The sequence below is a fragment of the Lampetra planeri genome, chromosome 10 (genome assembly GCF_965212315.1).
Source record: "Lampetra planeri chromosome 10, kcLamPlan1.2.h2, whole genome shotgun sequence".
Taxonomy (NCBI): Eukaryota; Metazoa; Chordata; class Hyperoartia; order Petromyzontiformes; family Petromyzontidae; genus Lampetra; species Lampetra planeri.
Genome location: NC_136116.1, coordinates 14,716,828 through 14,735,993, shown reverse-complemented (window position 1 = coordinate 14,735,993; position 19,166 = coordinate 14,716,828). Strand labels below are relative to the sequence as shown.

At 40.3% G+C, this 19,166-nt stretch overlaps 1 protein-coding gene across 1 annotated transcript in view; it reads left to right on the top strand.

Moving 5' to 3' along the window:
* The window catches only part of LOC144721071 (uncharacterized), a 120,288-nt gene that overhangs the window by 41,979 nt on the left and 59,143 nt on the right, over positions 1 to 19,166 (top strand). Inside the window, exons 18-24 of the mRNA XM_078598405.1 lie at positions 302 to 13,012; positions 13,944 to 14,053; positions 14,879 to 14,991; positions 15,539 to 15,696; positions 16,153 to 16,247; positions 17,860 to 17,924; positions 18,932 to 19,116. Of these exons, the coding sequence (XP_078454531.1) occupies positions 302 to 13,012; positions 13,944 to 14,053; positions 14,879 to 14,991; positions 15,539 to 15,696; positions 16,153 to 16,247; positions 17,860 to 17,924; positions 18,932 to 19,116 (13,437 nt within the window). The remainder of the gene's footprint in view (positions 1 to 301; positions 13,013 to 13,943; positions 14,054 to 14,878; positions 14,992 to 15,538; positions 15,697 to 16,152; positions 16,248 to 17,859; positions 17,925 to 18,931; positions 19,117 to 19,166) is intronic.

Below are 19,166 nucleotides of genomic sequence, written 5' to 3'. Positions count from 1 at the left end.
AGTGAGTGGGTTATCATAGCATGCAATCTTAAAATGACAGTTTTGCCACTTCAGGTGGTACCAATTTCTGCTTTGGCCCATGGACGAGGCTTGAACTGGTCACCAGTATGCCTGGTCCTTCTGCCTTGTCCTGGCTTCCTATGTTATAATACTGTGACTATGGAATATCAAATCACACTACATTCACTTGCTGTGAATTAAAGCAAAAGTGATATAATGTGTGTACACTGTGCAACAATTGCATCACATACTGTAATGCAACATTGTATTGAAACATCTTAAACTATACGTTCTCTTTCAGAGCACTCCACGCATCTATGGACCTCTTAAATCAAATGAACATCGTCAATGTTGACCGCGACGCTCTGAACACCATGTTCTGCTCAGATAAGAACCTAAGTAGCCTCATTGCTAGTTTTCAACAATCCAATTCAACCACCTCGGCTACAGCGAACCTTATTCAGGGCATTTTACACGACAAAAGTGTGACGCACGTAATTGCCTTGTTGTACAATAACATTCGGCTGTGGTCGCAGAATTCTCCCCCAGTAGATCGCCAACTTTACGATGATGTCTCTGCTATTCTTAACAGGATCAATGTCACTAAAGAGTTAGATATTTTAAATCACGTAATTGAGGTTGCGAACACAACCGGCATTGACAATGCTATTTTACCACTCGTGTACGGTGTCCTCACAGAGATCCAGGCCTCAGGATTGCTTGACAATCAAACTGCAGATATCCTTAACACTGTTCAGACTTTTCTCAAAGTTAACAATTCTGAGCAGCTTCTTGCTGAGATCAAACAGCTTCTCTCATGGGTGCCACAAGACAGTGCTCAAAATAGCAGCCGAAGAGTAATGGAGTTCCTGATGAATGTGTTTGAAAACATAATTGTGCCTGTATTACCTGCACATGATTGGGCCACTATTCTTCAACCAGAAATATCCCAACAGTTGATGATGAACTTCATGAACCCCAAAGTTGTAGCAAGGATTTTATCAGAAATGCAATCATCACGTCTTGTAGACAGGCAAGTTACAGAAAACCTGAATATTGCTCAAACATTCCTCATGATGAACAGCACCCAGCAAATCCTATCACATGTGATGGTCCTGTTACAGCAAGCTCAACCAGATGTAGTGCGTGATTTGTCTATCAAAATCGTGCGTGTCCTGTTTAAATTATACCAGGAACAAATTATACCAGCATTTCCTGAAAATGATTGGATAGGTATTTTCCAACCGGACACATTTCAAAAGCTGATTTTGCAACTCATGTCCCCAAAAGTCCTTGCTGACACACTTGCCGAGATTGAATCCTCAGATTTTCTTGATGCACAGACTGCAGAAATAATCCGTATCGCACAAACGTTCCTGAATTTGAACAACAGCCAGCAACTTTTTTCACAGCTAAATTACGTGCTTTCTCATGGTCAGCCAGATACATATGGAAACTTGACCGTAAGTGTCTTACATGTCCTGTACAACATTTATCAGAAACACATCATTCCACAATTTCCAGTAGACGATTGGACAGCTCTTTTTCTCCCAGGACATTTTGAGAAGCTGATTTCGACTCTCCTATCTCCAGGTGTTTTTGCTGAAATAATGTCTGAGATTAAAAATGCAGGGCTCCTCAATCCAGACGTGACAGGAATGTTCCACACGATGCAAGGCCTGATAACAGCAAATACCACCCAATATCTTTTTACACATCTGAGGCTTCTGTTGGATCAGTGGCAACCTACGTACCCTAATGAAAGCGATCCTGTCAGTTTTTCTATTGGCATGCTAAAAGTCTTGCTGAGCATCGCTGAGATGACTGATCAACCAGATACTGTTGATGTCAAGTGGATGTCTGTTATAGAGTATTCACTAAAACAGATCACACGATCAAATTTTATACCTCCAGGTGCAACAGACACGATTGTCACATTCATAAAGGTGCTTACATTTGTTTTTGAACCAAATTACTTTAATTTGAATAACACAAACAACACAATGCATAGTCTTGTAAATGGGTTGAGCAGTGAAATCAGTGCCTACTTACAAAGTTTCCCTGACCTAAGAGAATTCATGCCATTCATAATGAAGGCTTCGAATACAGCAGCAAAATTGTTGGATAATGCTACATCTGAAGAAGCCATTAGCACATCACTCGAGGCCATTATTTCATTGGTGCACAACTTAAGACACATCGTGACAAAATCCAATCCGTTAATGCCAACATCCGCAAGTGTCTGTGAAAACAACTTAACCGAGCTTGGAATGTTTGTGGCTGAACAATTGAGTAATCTGATGCCAGACAAGATATCTGAAGAATTCAAAAACATGACGTCCCTAATTCTCCACTACACAGATGCTCTGCAAGCTTTCATACAGAACAGAGATATGCCTATGGATTTTTTCATATCGTTTTACAAGGAAAATTACCAGCTCATAAAACAACTATCAGACTTTCTAAAAAAAACAGACAATGACACACTGCAGGCACTCAAATCCGATGCAAGCAAAGTAAAACTCATGGTGTCCGAGGCAAGGATGTCTAATGAGAGTCTGAACACTTTCTTAGAACTATCAGCACAATTACTGATGGAAATTGGTTACATTTTAAATACATCTGAACATTTCCAATCAATCCCTTCATTTTCAAGCTTGCTTTTTCTGGTAGATATGGTGACTGCTGAAAACAGCACACCAGATGCTCTGTTCACCAACAACTCAGACATTACAATAAGAGACATTGGCATATTTCTGGAAATCGCAAACAGTAGCACACTTCTTGACGTTCTGCAGAATATTGAAAGCCTTCTCCATCATTTGCAGGATCTTCAGGCTTCATTGCACAATGATTCGTTACTCTTGACTCTGAGGTCTATATCAGGGATAATGGACCAGTGTGGAGTGTTTCTAGAGCATCTGCACATTGACCCAGCAGCAAAGGAGGTTTTTCACATACTCAACTCCCTATCAGACATTTGGATTCAAGATCTCTCTGTGGTTGATTATGGCAGTGCGCATACCCAGCTTAACGTATTTAAAGCATTCATCGTGTATGTGGTGGCTAACATGGACACATTGATTCCAATTGAGAATGAAGTCAGAGCAGTTCAGTCTCTGCTTCGGTCAATAGAGCCTTTAATGGAGTCGGTTTCAGAGGCCAATGCAGATGGTACACCCCTTTATGACAAGCTGAACATAGTTTTCCATCTTATTACCAACATGACAGACATATCGACTTACACTTTGGAAGACTTTTGGAGAACTTTTGGCTCACGTGGAATTACTGCAGTTGACATATTGGAAATTCAAGCTATCATGATGACAATTGGGATGTATGTTGAAAACATCTACAACGTCATCGTTGAGCCAGCAATGCATCAATTTGAAATACTAGTTACTGCCGCTCGACTGACAGAATTGCTGCTGCAAATGAACCATGGATCCAACGCATCACTTCCCATCAACAGACAAACTCATGAAATAATGGCAATCATAATGTACCCAAAGAGTCTTCAAAATATCTCCGTGATTTTTCAGTTTTTGAAGATCATTGTCGGAGATATATTACCTGAAAACGGACTGTTGTCTCTGCAGCAAACGGAAACAATCCTTAACTTGCTGCACAGTGCTGAAACCATGATAGCCATTCAGGATGTAGACAAGCTGGTTTATTGGCTCCAGAATTCAACGTTCTATTTTGCAGACTTCCTCTCACAGGTGGTAACATTGAACGACACACAAACTCTGTCCAGTTTGACCTCTGCACTCAGCATCATGGGTCACTTCCTGCAGTTGCAAAGTCAGCTTGATACTTTCGTTTCCTATAACATCTCCACATCATTCACTGAAGAACTTGGCTCCATTTTTGAATTTTATGGACTCAATAACCTGACAGATATTCTAATGAAAGCCATAGAAGGAATTCAGCTCATTCATCAACTTTCTTCCCGTGATGTGTTTGGCATGGCTGAGATACAGAGCATTTTCAGCTATTCACAATCCACTCTAACATTTTTCACTGATCCACTTGTTGAGGAAAAGTCCATTCATCTTGGAAGTAAAGTTGTCCGACTGGTCGGTATGTTTATGATCCAACAAAACTACTCGGTACCAAATATGGTGGACACTCATTGTACAGTTCTGGCTATTATTGACCAAATCTTATCAACAAATCTGAAAATGGTGCCAACAGCAATGGGTTTATTAAATGCAGCTAAATGCAATGTTTCAGAAGAAGAACTCAATGCCGACTGTTCACTTCCATCGCGCAACATTGTGTACTGTGCTGCTACACTTGCAGCAGAAATTGTGACGGACTTTTCAGAGTTCATTTCTTTTCCTAATCAAATAGTTTTCCCAGAAGATAAGTTCCAAGAATTGGCATACATCTTCTCGTGTAATTTGAGACAAATGCAAGAATGGACTGTGGTGCTTCTAAAAATGGCTCAAGTTTTCGATTTTTCAAACTCACTTTTGGTTGATCTCAATGCAAAGACCATGAGGCTTCTAGACCACATTGCCGAGACTCAACTTGACATCTGCGATGATCATAGTAACCCACTGGCTGTAAGTCTTATCCTGACACTGAACTCCATCAGTGATCTACAGTGCCCACACACCTTTAAATCTGAAACACTGGTGGACATAATGACGGATATTGTTTACTTTATTAAAACAGCAAATGTGCCTGTAAATGACAAATTCTTAGAAAATGTAATGTCAGACTTTCAAAAGGTCTTCGATTTCTTGATGCAACTTGGATCCATTGATATTCATGAAACCGATCTGCTGTTGATAGCTAACAGTACCCTTGAGGCACTAAATACTTTAATGGAAAATCTCAGCATTCATCCAAAGCCAAACCTCTCAATTTTCACCTATTTCATTAACATGCTGACAATGCAAGAAAACGGGAGTAACACCACAGCCTATCCTTTTCCAACAGATTTGAACTGGTATTCAAATAACATGAACATCAATAATTTTACAACAGAAATTCAAGAATTCATTGTTTTCATTTACAACAGTGTCAGAGATGATGGTAACTTTTCAGCAAAACAGTTATTCGCAGACTTGGGACAACTACTAGTAAGTTCGAATGCATCTCAACCATTGAAAAAACTAAACTTTATAAGGAATATAAACTCTTTTGTCCATGCTTTAGAAATTGCCCATCCTCATATTGCGAGTGCCATGAAGAACTTTACTGTCGAGAATCATTACATGCTTTTAGAAGAGGTGGCGAAAACGATTGGATCATTAAAAGAAATGAACATATCATTTGGAAATCCATTGTTGTTCATGGTCTCCACATCCAGATCTCTGGAAGCGATAATCAGACAACTTCAACATTTAACACCAGAACACTCAAGTGTGGAAGTTGAACGTCTACTACAGTCAATTACTGTGTTTGAGGAAGCAATTGGCCAAATCCTTAATTCTGGTAATATGACTTTTGAAAACGGGCTAATGTTAGACAGTTTAAAACATCTATCCAACTTGCTAGACACAATGCAAATTTTGAACAATAGCATTGAAGCAGAAATGTTGCACAACGTTTTTAGTCTTTGCCTGGACATAAAAGAATTTGCTATGAATATGGGAAGTTCAAATTCCTCAGATGTCATTGTAAAGGAGGTGATGGACATGTTCCTCACAACGTTTCCACTTGACATCGGAACCGTTGTGCTTCACTTCTTCAAAGTTATTGAAAAGCATAATTTTGATGAAACTTATTTCAATGCTACGGAAATTGTTGATGGGATGATACCATTAATTGAGGGTCTCAGAAATAACAGTAAAGCAATGGCTGACAATATAAGGCATCTAAATACAATGAAAATACTTGTGCAGGTAATTGCTAACATGACAACAAAAGATGATTGGAAAAACCTCATGAGAATAGAAAATAACCAGACATGGCTGCAAAAACATGAAATCATGTCAAAGGCTTTTTCTAGTTTCATGACCGAGCTCCAGCACTCAGGCCTATTGGATTCAGACACCGCTGTTATCTTCCAAACAGTGCAGTCTCTCCTTAAAGTGGATACCCTTGATGATTTTCTCACAAAGATGAAGATTTCAGGAATTTTGGATGAACAGAGTTCGTATATTCTCAATATCATACGGAACCTGTTAAAGAAAAATACCACCGAATATCTTTATTGGCAGCTGAATCATTTGCATCGAGGGGAATTTGTTGAGTCATACAACTTGACTACGAATATTGCACGACTGATGCTTAACGTATTTGATCATGTTGTTACGCCAAGAATTTATGTAGGCGAATTAGGGAATATTTCAAGTAAAGATATTTTTAGGAATATAGTTTTAAACCTATTGAAAGTAGACAATTTGGCTGATATTCTTAACGAGATAGAGATATCTGGGTTCCTTGATGAGCGAAACGCAAAGATAGTCAATATGATATTAACTTCCCTCAAATTTAACACCTCCCAAGATATTTACCTGCAGCTCAAACATCTGTTACAGCAAGGTTCTACAGATCCATCTCAAAACCTCACGTTCAACATTCTTCTGACCCTCTTTAATATCCACGAGCATGTCATTCTACCCAAACTTTCGCCAGATGAATGGGCAAATCTTTCGAATCCAGAAGTTTTCCAAAAGCTGATAGTCAATATCATGAATTCAAAAGTATTTCCTGATATCCTTGGTGAAATTAGATCTTCAGGACTTCTTGATCAACAAAGTGCCAACATCCTTGACACAGTGCAGCATTTCCACAGTTTAAACACCTCAGAAGACATTTACCAGCAGCTCAAACACCTGTTACAACTAGGCTCTACAGATCCATCTCAAAACCTCACATTCAACATTCTTATGACGCTTTTTAATATCCACGAGCATGTCATTCTACCCAAGCTTTCTCCAGAAGAATGGGCAAACCTCTCGAATCCAGATGTTTTCCAAAAACTCATAGTCAATCTCATAAATGCAAATGTAGTTCCTCATATCCTTGGTGAAATTCTATCTTCAGGACTTCTTGATCAACAGAGTACAAACATCCTTGACACAGTGCAGACTTTCCTTCAGTTAAACACCTCAGAAGATATTTACCAGCAGCTCAAATATCTGTTACAACAAGGCTCTACAGATCCATCTCAAAACCTCACGTTCAACATTTTTCTGACCTTTTTTAAAATCCACGAGCATGTCATTCTACCCAAACTTTCGCCAGAAGAATGGGCAAACATCTCGAATCCAGATGTTTTCCAAAAACTCATACTCAATCTCATGAGTGCAAATGTCGTTACTGATATCCTTGGTGAAATTCGATCTTCAGGACTTCTTGATCAACAAAGTGCAAACATCCTTGACACAGTGCAGACTTTTCTTCAGTTAAACACCTCAGAAGAGATTTATCAACAGCTCAAACACATGTTACAGCAAGGGCCTACAGATCCATCTCAAAGCCTCACTTTCAACATTTTTCTGACACTCTTTAATATCTATGATCATGTTATTCTACCCAAACTTTCGCCAGAAGAATGGGAAAACCTCTCGAATCCAGATATTTTCCAAAAACTCATAGTCAATCTCATGAGTGCAAATATTGCTGCTGATATCCTTGGTGAAATTCGATCTTCAGGACTTATCGATCAACAAAGTGCAAACATCCTTGGCACAGTGCAGATTTTCCTTCAGTTAAACACCTCAGAAGATATTTACCAGCAGCTCAAACATCTGTTACAACAAGGCTCTACAGATCCATCTCAAATCATCACTTTTAACATTGTTCTAGCACTCGTTAATATGCATTATCATGTCATTCAACCCAAGCTTTCGCCAGAAGAATGGGCAAACCTCTCGAATCCAGATGTTTTCCAAAAACTCATAGTCAATCTCATGAATGGAAATGTAGTTGCTGATATCCTTGGTGAAATTCGATCTTCCGGATTTATTGATCAACAAAGTGCCAACATCCTTGACACAGTGCAGACTTTCCTTCGGTTAAACACCTCAGAAGATATTTACCAGCAGCTCAAACACCTGTTAAAGCAAGGCTCTACAGATCCATCTCAAAGCCTCACTTTCAACATTTTTCTGACACTCTTTAATATTTATGATCATGTCATTCTACCCAAACTTTCGCCAGAAGAATGGGCAAACCTCTCGAATCCAGATATTTTCCAAAAACTCATAGTCAATCTCATGAGTGCAAATGTTGCTGCTGATATCCTTGGTGAAATTCGATCTTCAGGACTTCTTGATCAACAAAGTGCAAACATCCTTGGCACAGTGCAGATTTTCCTTCAGTTAAACTCCACAGAAGACATTTACCAGCAGCTCAAACACCTGTTAGAGCAAGGCCCTACAGATCCATCTCAAAGCCTCACTTTCAACATTTTTCTGACACTCTTTAATATTTATGATCATGTAATTATAACCAAACTTTCGCCAGAAGAATGGGCAAACATCTCGAATCCAGATGTTTTCCAAAAACTCATACTCAATCTCATGAGTGCAAATGTCGCTACTGATATCCTTGGTGAAATTCGATCTTCAGGACTTCTTGATCAACAAAGTGCAAACATCCTTGACACAGTGCAGACTTTTCTTCAGTTAAACACCTCAGAAGAGATTTATCAACAGCTCAAACACATGTTACAGCAAGGGCCTACAGATCCATCTCAAAGCCTCACTTTCAACATTTTTCTGACACTCTTTAATATCTATGATCATGTTATTCTACCCAAACTTTCGCCAGAAGAATGGGCAAACCTCTCGAATCCAGATATTTTCCAAAAACTCATAGTCAATCTCATGAGTGCAAATATTGCTGCTGATATCCTTGGTGAAATTCGATCTTCAGGACTTATCGATCAACAAAGTGCAAACATCCTTGGCACAGTGCAGATTTTCCTTCAGTTAAACACCTCAGAAGATATTTACCAGCAGCTCAAACATCTGTTACAACAAGGCTCTACAGATCCATCTCAAATCATCACTTTTAACATTGTTCTAGCACTCGTTAATATGCATTATCATGTCATTCAACCCAAGCTTTCGCCAGAAGAATGGGCAAACCTCTCGAATCCAGATGTTTTCCAAAAACTCATAGTCAATCTCATGAATGGAAATGTAGTTGCTGATATCCTTGGTGAAATTCGATCTTCTGGATTTATTGATCAACAAAGTGCCAACATCCTTGACACAGTGCAGACTTTCCTTCGGTTAAACACCTCAGAAGATATTTACCAGCAGCTCAAACACCTGTTAAAGCAAGGCTCTACAGATCCATCTCAAAGCCTCACTTTCAACATTTTTCTGACACTCTTTAATATTTATGATCATGTCATTCTACCCAAACTTTCGCCAGAAGAATGGGCAAACCTCTCGAATCCAGATATTTTCCAAAAACTCATAGTCAATCTCATGAGTGCAAATGTTGCTGCTGATATCCTTGGTGAAATTCGATCTTCAGGACTTCTTGATCAACAAAGTGCAAACATCCTTGGCACAGTGCAGATTTTCCTTCAGTTAAACTCCACAGAAGACATTTACCAGCAGCTCAAACACCTGTTAGAGCAAGGCCCTACAGATCCATCTCAAAGCCTCACTTTCAACATTTTTCTGACACTCTTTAATATTTATGATCATGTAATTATAACCAAACTTTCGCCAGAAGAATGGGCAAACATCTCGAATCCAGATGTTTTCCAAAAACTCATACTCAATCTCATGAGTGCAAATGTTGTTACTGATATCCTTGGTGAAATTCGATCTTCAGGACTTCTTGATCAACAAAGTGCAAACATCCTTGGCACAGTGCAGATTTTCCTTCAGTTAAACACCTCAGAAGATATTTACCTGCAGCTCAAACACCTGTTAGAGCAAGGCCCTGCAGATCCATCTCAAAACCTCACTTTCAACATTCTTTTGACACTCTTTAATATCTATGATCATGTAATTCTACCCAAACTTTTGCCAGAAGAATGGGCAAACCTCTCGGATCCAAATATTTTCCAAAAACTCATAGTCAATCTCATGAGTGGAAATGTCGTTGCTGATATCTTTCGTGAAATTCGATCTTCAGGACTTCTTGATCAACAAAGTGCAAACATCCTTGACACAGTGCAGATTTTTCTCAGATTGAACACCTCAGAAGATATTTACCTGCAGCTCAAACACTTGTTAGAGCAAGGCCCTGCAGATCCATCTCAAAACCTCACTTTCAACATTCTTTTGACACTCTTTAGTATCCATGATCATGTCATTCTACCCAAACTTTCTCCAGATGAATGGGAAAACATCACGAATTCAGATGTGTTTCAAAAACTGTTAGTCAATCTCATGAATGCAAATGTAGTAGCTGACATTCTGTCTCAAATGAAAGTTTTAGGACTTCTTGATGAGAGAAGTATGGCCATTTTAGATGCTGCATTGAAATCTATTGACATTAACTCCAGTGAAAATGTGTTCATAGCATTTACAAATTTGTTACATATGTCACTGACAAATGAAACTCAAAACCTGACCCTTGCAATATTTGACACTTTCCGCAATGCATTTCAGCATTTGATTGAACAATCACTTTCAATGAACAGTTCAAATAAGTTTGATGCACAAACATTTTATGGAAGTGTTTTTACACCATTTACATCCAACGTCATTACCAATGTACTTGCTGAAATACAGGCTTCAGGCCTACTGAATGAGAATATTACAGACCTTCTAAAACTTGTACAAACATTCCTGACAGTGACTTCTATGCAAGAGCTTCAAGATGACATCACAGCATTATCTAAGTATGTTTTTGGCCACGACACCAAAATAGCATTTAGTTTACTACAGCTCATAAGAAATCATTCATCAGTTTCATCAACCTTGAGTGAGGAGGCATTTAATGAATGGGTACAGATAGCGAATGCAACATTCTATAATTTGATACAGATTATGCAAACATTTCCTGCAACAGATGACCTTAATGTTGCTAAAGATTTCTTTAATCTCATGAACCATCTGATAAAGAACTTATCAAATGTCAATATAACCTCCCTCGTTAATTTCACAGACAAACTCTACAACGAACTGGTAAACAATGACTTGCAAGATATTCAATCAACCATCTTTAAACTAATTGAAGGAATAAACCTTGTTCAGGAAATTTCAAAAGCAAACATATATAATGCATCGAATATGGAAACTATATTTAGCTTCTTGGAAGCCATCTTACCCCCTCATGTTTATGACGTACAAGGCATGAACGTGAGCACACTAACTGAACAGTTTCTCCAATTGGTTAGACTTCACATGCTGGAGATAAGCAACTCATCTTTGCATGAATTTGGCGGACACAATTGCTCTACAAAGGCCGTTATCCAACATTTGCTGCAACAGAATGTTTCCAATCAGGTAACTCCCATGGATTTTATGTTCGACATTGGCTGTAAAATAGCGGACATAACAGGGAATATAGAGAAAGCCTGTTCAATGCATTCGAATGAAACCACATCCTGTGCAGCGTTTATAGCCGTAGATATTTTGAATATATTTCAGCCACTTTTATATGAAAGCCAGAAAAATGTCACGGACAGTTTACCACAGCTCTCAGAGATGTTTTATTGTCACCTGCAGTGGATTAATGAGTGGACTAAGATTCTGTTGAAAATTTCTGAGACTTTGAATCTCCCTTGCCCAATTTTGCTTGAGCTAGACAGTGGTATGACTAATCTTTCCGAAAGCATCATTGGCACCGTAAACACGAGCGTTTGTCTAATTGAAGATGACCCAATATTAGTTTCAATTTCAAATTTTCTTACACTATTTTCCAACACCACATCCATGCACAACTTCAATGATGCTATCAAAGCAATAGACACAATTATGGTTGCTTTCAGTGCTATGAAAGACTTGGGCTTTCCTGATAATAATACACAGACTGCAAACATCATAGCCTTCATCAAAAATGTGTTTGCTTTGCTGAGCGACTTTAACAGTACGGCAAATCAGGATTCCTTTACCGGAGCCAAAGAAATAATCAGGATTGTAGAATTGCTGCAGAGAAGTTTCTCTTTCAATGTGGAGTCTCAGATGGCATCGTACTTAAACTTCATACAACTGTTGTCGATAACGAGCGAGCGAGACTGGCTCAATGTGACTGAGCACTTGCTTATTGGCACCCTTCGAGCTGTAGGAAATATCACCAATAATCAGCTGATAACAAACGTGGCCGATTTGTTAATCCAAACGTCAACGATAATAACAAACCTGAATGGATCACCTGATGAGGACTATGCCAAACTGATAACTGCACTAAAAAAGCTAAACACCTCCTCAGTCCAAGATCGCGTAGAATTGTTAAACATTGTGAACATTCTCAGAACCGTGCATCAAAACCTAATTGATGTGAGCAGTAACACTAATGTATCTTTGCCAGAATTACTGCAAATAATTACAAACTTGTTGAATAGCACAGACATCAACTTTCCAGAAGTAAATGCATACACATTGATGGTGAGAAAAATAATATCAACAATGTACAACTTGTCATTTAGCACTGGGGCTGAATCAATAATGACCAAAGTCGGTGAGATTGAACAACTCGTATTTGAAATCATACCCTTTGCAAGTGCGGAGAGCAGAATGAGCCTGAATAATACACTGAACATTTTAAAGAGTATCAGTGGTGTCTTGAACATCGCCCTTTCAACAAGTAACTCAACCACCGACGGTGAAGTAGCGCTCATCAAGGCCGTCCTTTCACTGCTGAGGGTGTTTGGAGAAGAGCGGATCTACAATGGGACTCTTACAGCGGACACGGCTGAAGGCATTCTAAGTGTGTACTTTCAAGTTCTCCACCTAGTCGCGAATGACGGCTTCAGCGCAGGTGACGTCGTGAACTCCTCGGTTGCGGTGATGGAGCTGCTGCAAGTGCTCGCTGGAGAGGTTCCTGCTCTCAATGTTTTAGCTCCATTGTTTGAAAGTGCAAGGGTGGCCTTCCTCATGGCTGGTGGCACGACGCAGCAAGCCGCTATCTCCAGGTAAGGATTTTCTTCCAATGATGAACCTGGCTCAAGACTTGACCAGATACTGATTTCATATGGGAGTGAAAATCTACACACCAATGTGTATTATTCCATGCGTTTATTAACCATCGGGTCACTGAATTTGAATTCAACATTTTTACCAAAAAACACGCCAATTAGCCCTCAAAAAAGTTAATAAGGCTGAATTAGGTGACTATACATTCTCAATAAAATGGACAGCACACTATTTGTTGCAATCCAGAGGTCGTGGGTGCGTTCAGTTAATTCCCCCAGTGTAACAGTTGAAATGGCCCGATTTTATTGTAATCTTCCCACCTCTGTCCACCCAGGAGTATAAATGATTACATGACAGTTAATTGATCAGCAGGCTATAATATGGGTGGGTGGAATGTGTGGATACTTCTCCCTGTTGCCAGAGGCCTGGCCAGTTTGTAAAAGCAGGACAAAACATGATCCTCTCTCGAGGGACATCTCCCTCCCGTGAGGCCCTTTCCCTGTCGGCGATGTGAGCAAGCCATTTCAAGGATGCACCTTTGTTTGAATAAAACAAAGGTGATTGTGACTCCGTGATCCAATGACGATGAAAAAACACTGAACCCTCATCCCTATTATGCTGTGTTCATTATCTAAGCAGCCACAGGCGTATAGCAGGTGCTTGAGCATGCATCGTTATGTGGCCAATTTGGTTAACAGGCTGCACACAAAACGAACACAAAAATGTGTTTTCGGTTTGCACTCTTCATGTTTTCCCAGCATTCATAAAACCTCTCCCTAATATTCACGAAGGCATGAGCTAGTTCTGCTTGGTGATGGTGTGGTAAAGCCTGTTGTTTTGTAAGAATTATGGAGTATGGTCATGGCTGCATTGTGTATTGTTACTTGAAATGATTTTCTTTTCATCCTTAATGTCATTGTATATCCACAGCATAACTAAAGTCTGCCTTCATCTCAGTGAGACTTTCCCGTCACAATTCCAACCACAATTGCTCTGGCAGATTGAGAAAGTACTCCATGGACTACTCCTGAACTTTAACGGTGAGTGTGTTGTTACATTGATGAACGCAATGAATGTTGAACTCTTGTACTGTGAGTCAAACAAAATTCACCGCTCAATCGTACATGAGAAATGTGCCTAGTCCTAGGCATGACAATTCCAGGCTGAACATGACACCAAATACCTTTCTAAACAAACATCGTCACAAAGCAGACACGTTGGGCGATTGCACTGTTCCACCGAGCAGCATTCGGGCACCGAAGCTACAATTTAAGCAAACAACTTCATAATTCTAACAAATATGGAAACGAATCTTATCAAACCTCACAAAACCGTCCAATCCGACTTAAGACGCCATCCCATACTGAGAATAGAACACAGATGCACCGTGTGACTCCATACACAGACCCTCACCCACCCATCCCCATGCACCTCGACACCCCTCAGCGCTTCGGTCGATTCTCGCGTATACGATAAACAATGCTGCTACGCGTAATTATTGTTACCATTTCACAAGAAGGCAAGAAATCCAGAGGATAGTTTTGACCTCATGACCTACATGAGCTTCTCCGTGTGGCCTCACCTCCCCTGGTTTCTGTGTTGCACTGTAAAGTCCCACATCTTGACACTGTCACATTCGTATGCTTTGTAAATGTCAATAGTGTTTGGTGTTTTTTTCCACAGACAAACAAGTATTAAGACGTCACAATATCGTTTGAAATGTGTTTCCACGTGTGTCATTTATATAACAGCTGACAGTATTTGATGATTCAGCAAACTGCCTTGTTCGTAAATATGAAAGTAATCTTGTTGAGATTAGATAGCTCTTTTGTTCTCTAACATCTCTCCCCTCCTGCACATTCCAGATGTGCAAAGCAGCGTTTGTAACTTCCTTGCATGTGGGAACACACAAGGAATGTTCCACGACCTCCTCCAAATGGCAGTTTCCACGTCGATTTTGGTGGCAGATTCTCAGCAGGTAATTATGAAACACTGCAGGATTGTGGGAGATGGTGGTGGCTTTGGGAGACCCCCATCCAGAAATAGATTTATCATGGGTAACGATGTTGATGAGTACGTGAAAGATTCTCTCAAAAGATGTAATTAACAAAATAAACAAAGCTCCCTGAATTGACAACTATTCAGCTCCATAGAGGACACTTTGAGAGGGCTTCACATTGGTTTATGCACGATGCAGTGTATTTACGACTGCAAATACAATACAACTATTTTGTTCTACAAAATCTACTCTCTTGACAAAACTGTGGGTGATAAAACAATAACTAAAGAGCTAAGAGCTTCGTTATTTCGAAGAAAAAAAACCACATCATTCGGTTCATCAGCTTTGTGAGGCTCATCAGCAGTGCTGGGTTTCCCGGTGTGAGCACAACTTATCGTCCACGCACTCCTTGCTCGCAATTGCTGTTTGCCGAGTGTTCTGAGTGCACGGTAATCACACTGCTTCAGAAGTCAATGCGCTGTGTTCAGAGACAACCTCGCCCTGCGTCGTTTCTGTCGAGCTGCAGGTGGTGCGAGGCAATGCGAGCTGCGCCGACGTCGAGTTGGCCTCCAGAGAGCTGGAGGACATTGCGGCGCAAACATCCGACGGCCTGCAGGCGTTTGCACTCAACTCCTGCCGCTGCCAGTCCCACAACAGCAGCTCCACCGCGCACCTCATCATGAGGTCATTGATGCACGCAGTCGATTCTCCGGACAGAAGCACCGTGTTAATAAAACATTTCCACCGGTTATTTCAGTATTTCTGACGCGATTAGTTATCCGTATCACGTGTTAAGTTTATTCTCCGTTTTGAGCCATGGTAGGCCTGATTTTCATTTTTGTACTTTGGTATAAATGTGATTTAAACTTGTGAAGACTGGCGACGAAATATTCACGTCGAAATAAAAAAAATTGGTGCCCCACAGTAATTGAGTAAATTTCTCGTAATTTTGAGGCTTTTAAAATATATTTACTTCGTGTAAAAATATTTTTTATTTCATGTGGTGCGAAATCACAACTTGTATTGTGGGAATGTCGCTGTTAAAGCTGCCGTATCTTATTTCACGGTTTAAACTTGTATGGACAACAACTGCTGTGTAGATGTGTATGGTGGTAACTGACTTGTTGCTGTACTATCCAGACTCTTGAGTATCGTGACGAAGAATCTTTCCGCTGCTGTGGTGGAGCAGATTTCAAGTTTCATCACTCCTCTCTCTCTATCAGATCAAGCCACAGGTAAATAGTAATTTTAAGTGTTGTACATTGCCGGATAATTTTTATCCACAATCACCATAGGTTATTTTCACGTATAAATATCCGTTAATTGGCTGGAAATATTTTAAAAAACTAAATCCCAATGCAGTACCCTTCTGAAAAATAGTCATTAGACTCAGTTGCTCTCCTGGCTGAATAAGTATTTAATACTATTATTGTTGTTAAGTGAAATGTCCATGACGTGCCGAGATGTTCATGCATCAGGGCCCTGAGCCAGCAGAGATCCTGTGTCCGAATCTGGGGAGTCTGTGATTGAAGTGGCTTATCACGTCCAGTGAGTTGGTCGTCCCATTTGGTTATGCCCTTAATTTATTTAAATTCCATTGCTGAGAATAAAAAAAGGTATTGGAATGACACGTGACAATCGAATTGCAGATTCATAATAGAGGTTTTTTGGGGTTAGATCGCAAAAATATATAAATGTGTCGTTAAAACCCGCCACCACCCGACACAGCCAACTAGTAAGGGTTGTCACGTAAACAGAACGTGCCAATTCGTCACTTGTACAGCACACCGGTGTGTTGGAGAGCCAAGCCACAACATTTACAATCTGAGTACGATGTTTCGCCAGTAATTGCAACCAGCTTCATCAGGCGACAGCCAGATTTGTGGAGGAGTCCACCTGTTTCGTCCTTAAATAGAGGCGTAGGTGCGATGACGTCACTTGTGTGCTCTTCTTGCGCGAAGTGGGGGGAGGGGGGGATTCATGAATGGTATTAATGACTTTGGGCATCCATTGCCGCTCGAGTTATTTATATGGTAATGAATGTACATTATGAATGTGCATTATGCAAGCCCATTGTTCTTGTACTTCCTGTCCATTGTATGTGCTGTAGTAGAAACGAATTGGCATGCTCTGTCTACGTGACAAATCTTACTATTTGGCTGTGTCGAGTGGTGGCAGGTTTAATGACACATTTACATATTTACACGATCTAACCCAAATAAACCTGTATTGTGGATGACATTGGTCGCGAAAGCCTACTACGTGTTAAACTAATTGCAGATTGTATGGGAAAGTTCGCCCTCTGCTGTGTTCTCAGACACGGGGCACACTGCTCTGCCAGATTTTCGAATGGATTTTCCAACTCATGAGATAATGGCAGTTACCATGGCTGGGATTACATGGGGGGGGGGGGATAACACAACATTCTACGTAAAATACTCTCACTGAGCTCTTTATAAACTCACTGTCAAAAGTCGTTCATCATCACAAAGCCACACATTGCCTAAGGTTCAATGAGTTCATCTTACTGCATGCCATTTTTCTTTATTTATTGCAGACACAAAGTCACCGTACTTTGTGTTAAATTATTTCAAGTATTTTCAAATAATCATGTCATAAAAAAGCAACTGTATTTGTCTGCATTTGGCATTGTAGTCAAGTCAGTACACCAGAGTACGTCTTCACTGCCTGCGCAAAACACTGGGTTTTAAATATCCCTGGTCAATGCCTCCAGTAGGGCTGCAAGGTTCGGGGCAGTATCGGTCGACAGCGTGCAATGTGTGTGGATTCTTGGTCATGAGATTTTCATTTTCTGTTGACATTTTCTGCATTCTTTGTATTTTTTAGAAGAATGGATTAAAACTCTCATTGATGTTTTAACAGAAGAAGGAAATGCGACCACTGATGAGAAGGTGTGTGTAACAAATATATCGAAACGTAATAATGATTTACCATATTCCAGCTTTTCAATAGCAGTTCAATGAAATCGCAAACGCTTCCAATTCACGATGGACAGCCATGGGGGAAAAGCATGTCTCTCTTTAAATGTTTTGCTGGACAAAAGAATGTCTTTAAATGTAATTTATTCCACCATATGTCTAACATCACTTCCAGGAGTGCAAACCCACCTTTGCGCAAAATGACAGCAGTTGCATGATATGAATAACTGAATAGTTAACCAAGTCTTAATTGAAGGCAGTTCAATAATGCAGTGCTTTTTCTATTGACACATTTTTACACAGTTGACAGTTCAAACCAGAAAGAGGAACGTGTGGATTAAAGAAAGATATGCATGTCAAATACCTCCCCATTAGCTGTCAATAAAAGTTAGTGGTACTCGAAGGGATGGTGGCCAGTGGTTGAGACAAACAGGGGACCAGCAGCCGAAGGAACGAGCATGTTCAAGGGTGAAAACCGCAGAGATGGAGCGATGAGATGGGTTACTGTACAGCTTTGAGATTGATATTTGTCAATTGTTACTGCGTTTAGCAAGAAACTGTAAAACTCAACAGAATATCACCTGGTCAAATAAAGTACATTTAATTCACATTCCTTTTTATAAAATAACCTTTTTTGGGAGAAGGGGACAAACATTATCCTTTGGTAACAGGACATCAAAAGTGTGGACGCCATCAACTTCACTGGACTACTAATTAAAATCTGAATTAGTCTTCAAAATAATCCTAAATCACAACAGGAGAACATTTGCAAGTGCTATGCATTATTAAAAAAATTGTCATCGCTCATTGCATCAAAAACGTCACGTGTTTCTTGCTAACGTGAGCAGGCGACTTCCAGTGATGGAAACCAACCCATCGTTATCCAGCGTTACCAAACGACAGTTACCGATCCAAAGTCGCGCGTTGTAATCTCGATGAAGCGACGAAGCAGCTGACTGACCGTTGTGTCGCTGTCTTAGCTCGCGCTGGTGGTGGCTCGCACGGGAGAGCTGTTTCCCCGCTCGGCGCTCGAGACGCAGCTGCTGGCGCTTCAGATGGTGCTGAGGGCGGCGAAGGATCCCGTTGGGGAGCTGACGGTTTTCGGGGAGGCGGTGCTCTTCCTTCTGGTCGGTGACGCCACCGAGCGGATTCAACTTCTCAACAGGTGCTGGCACTCGTTCAGGATAACGTTCAGTAACAGGAGCATATCGCGCG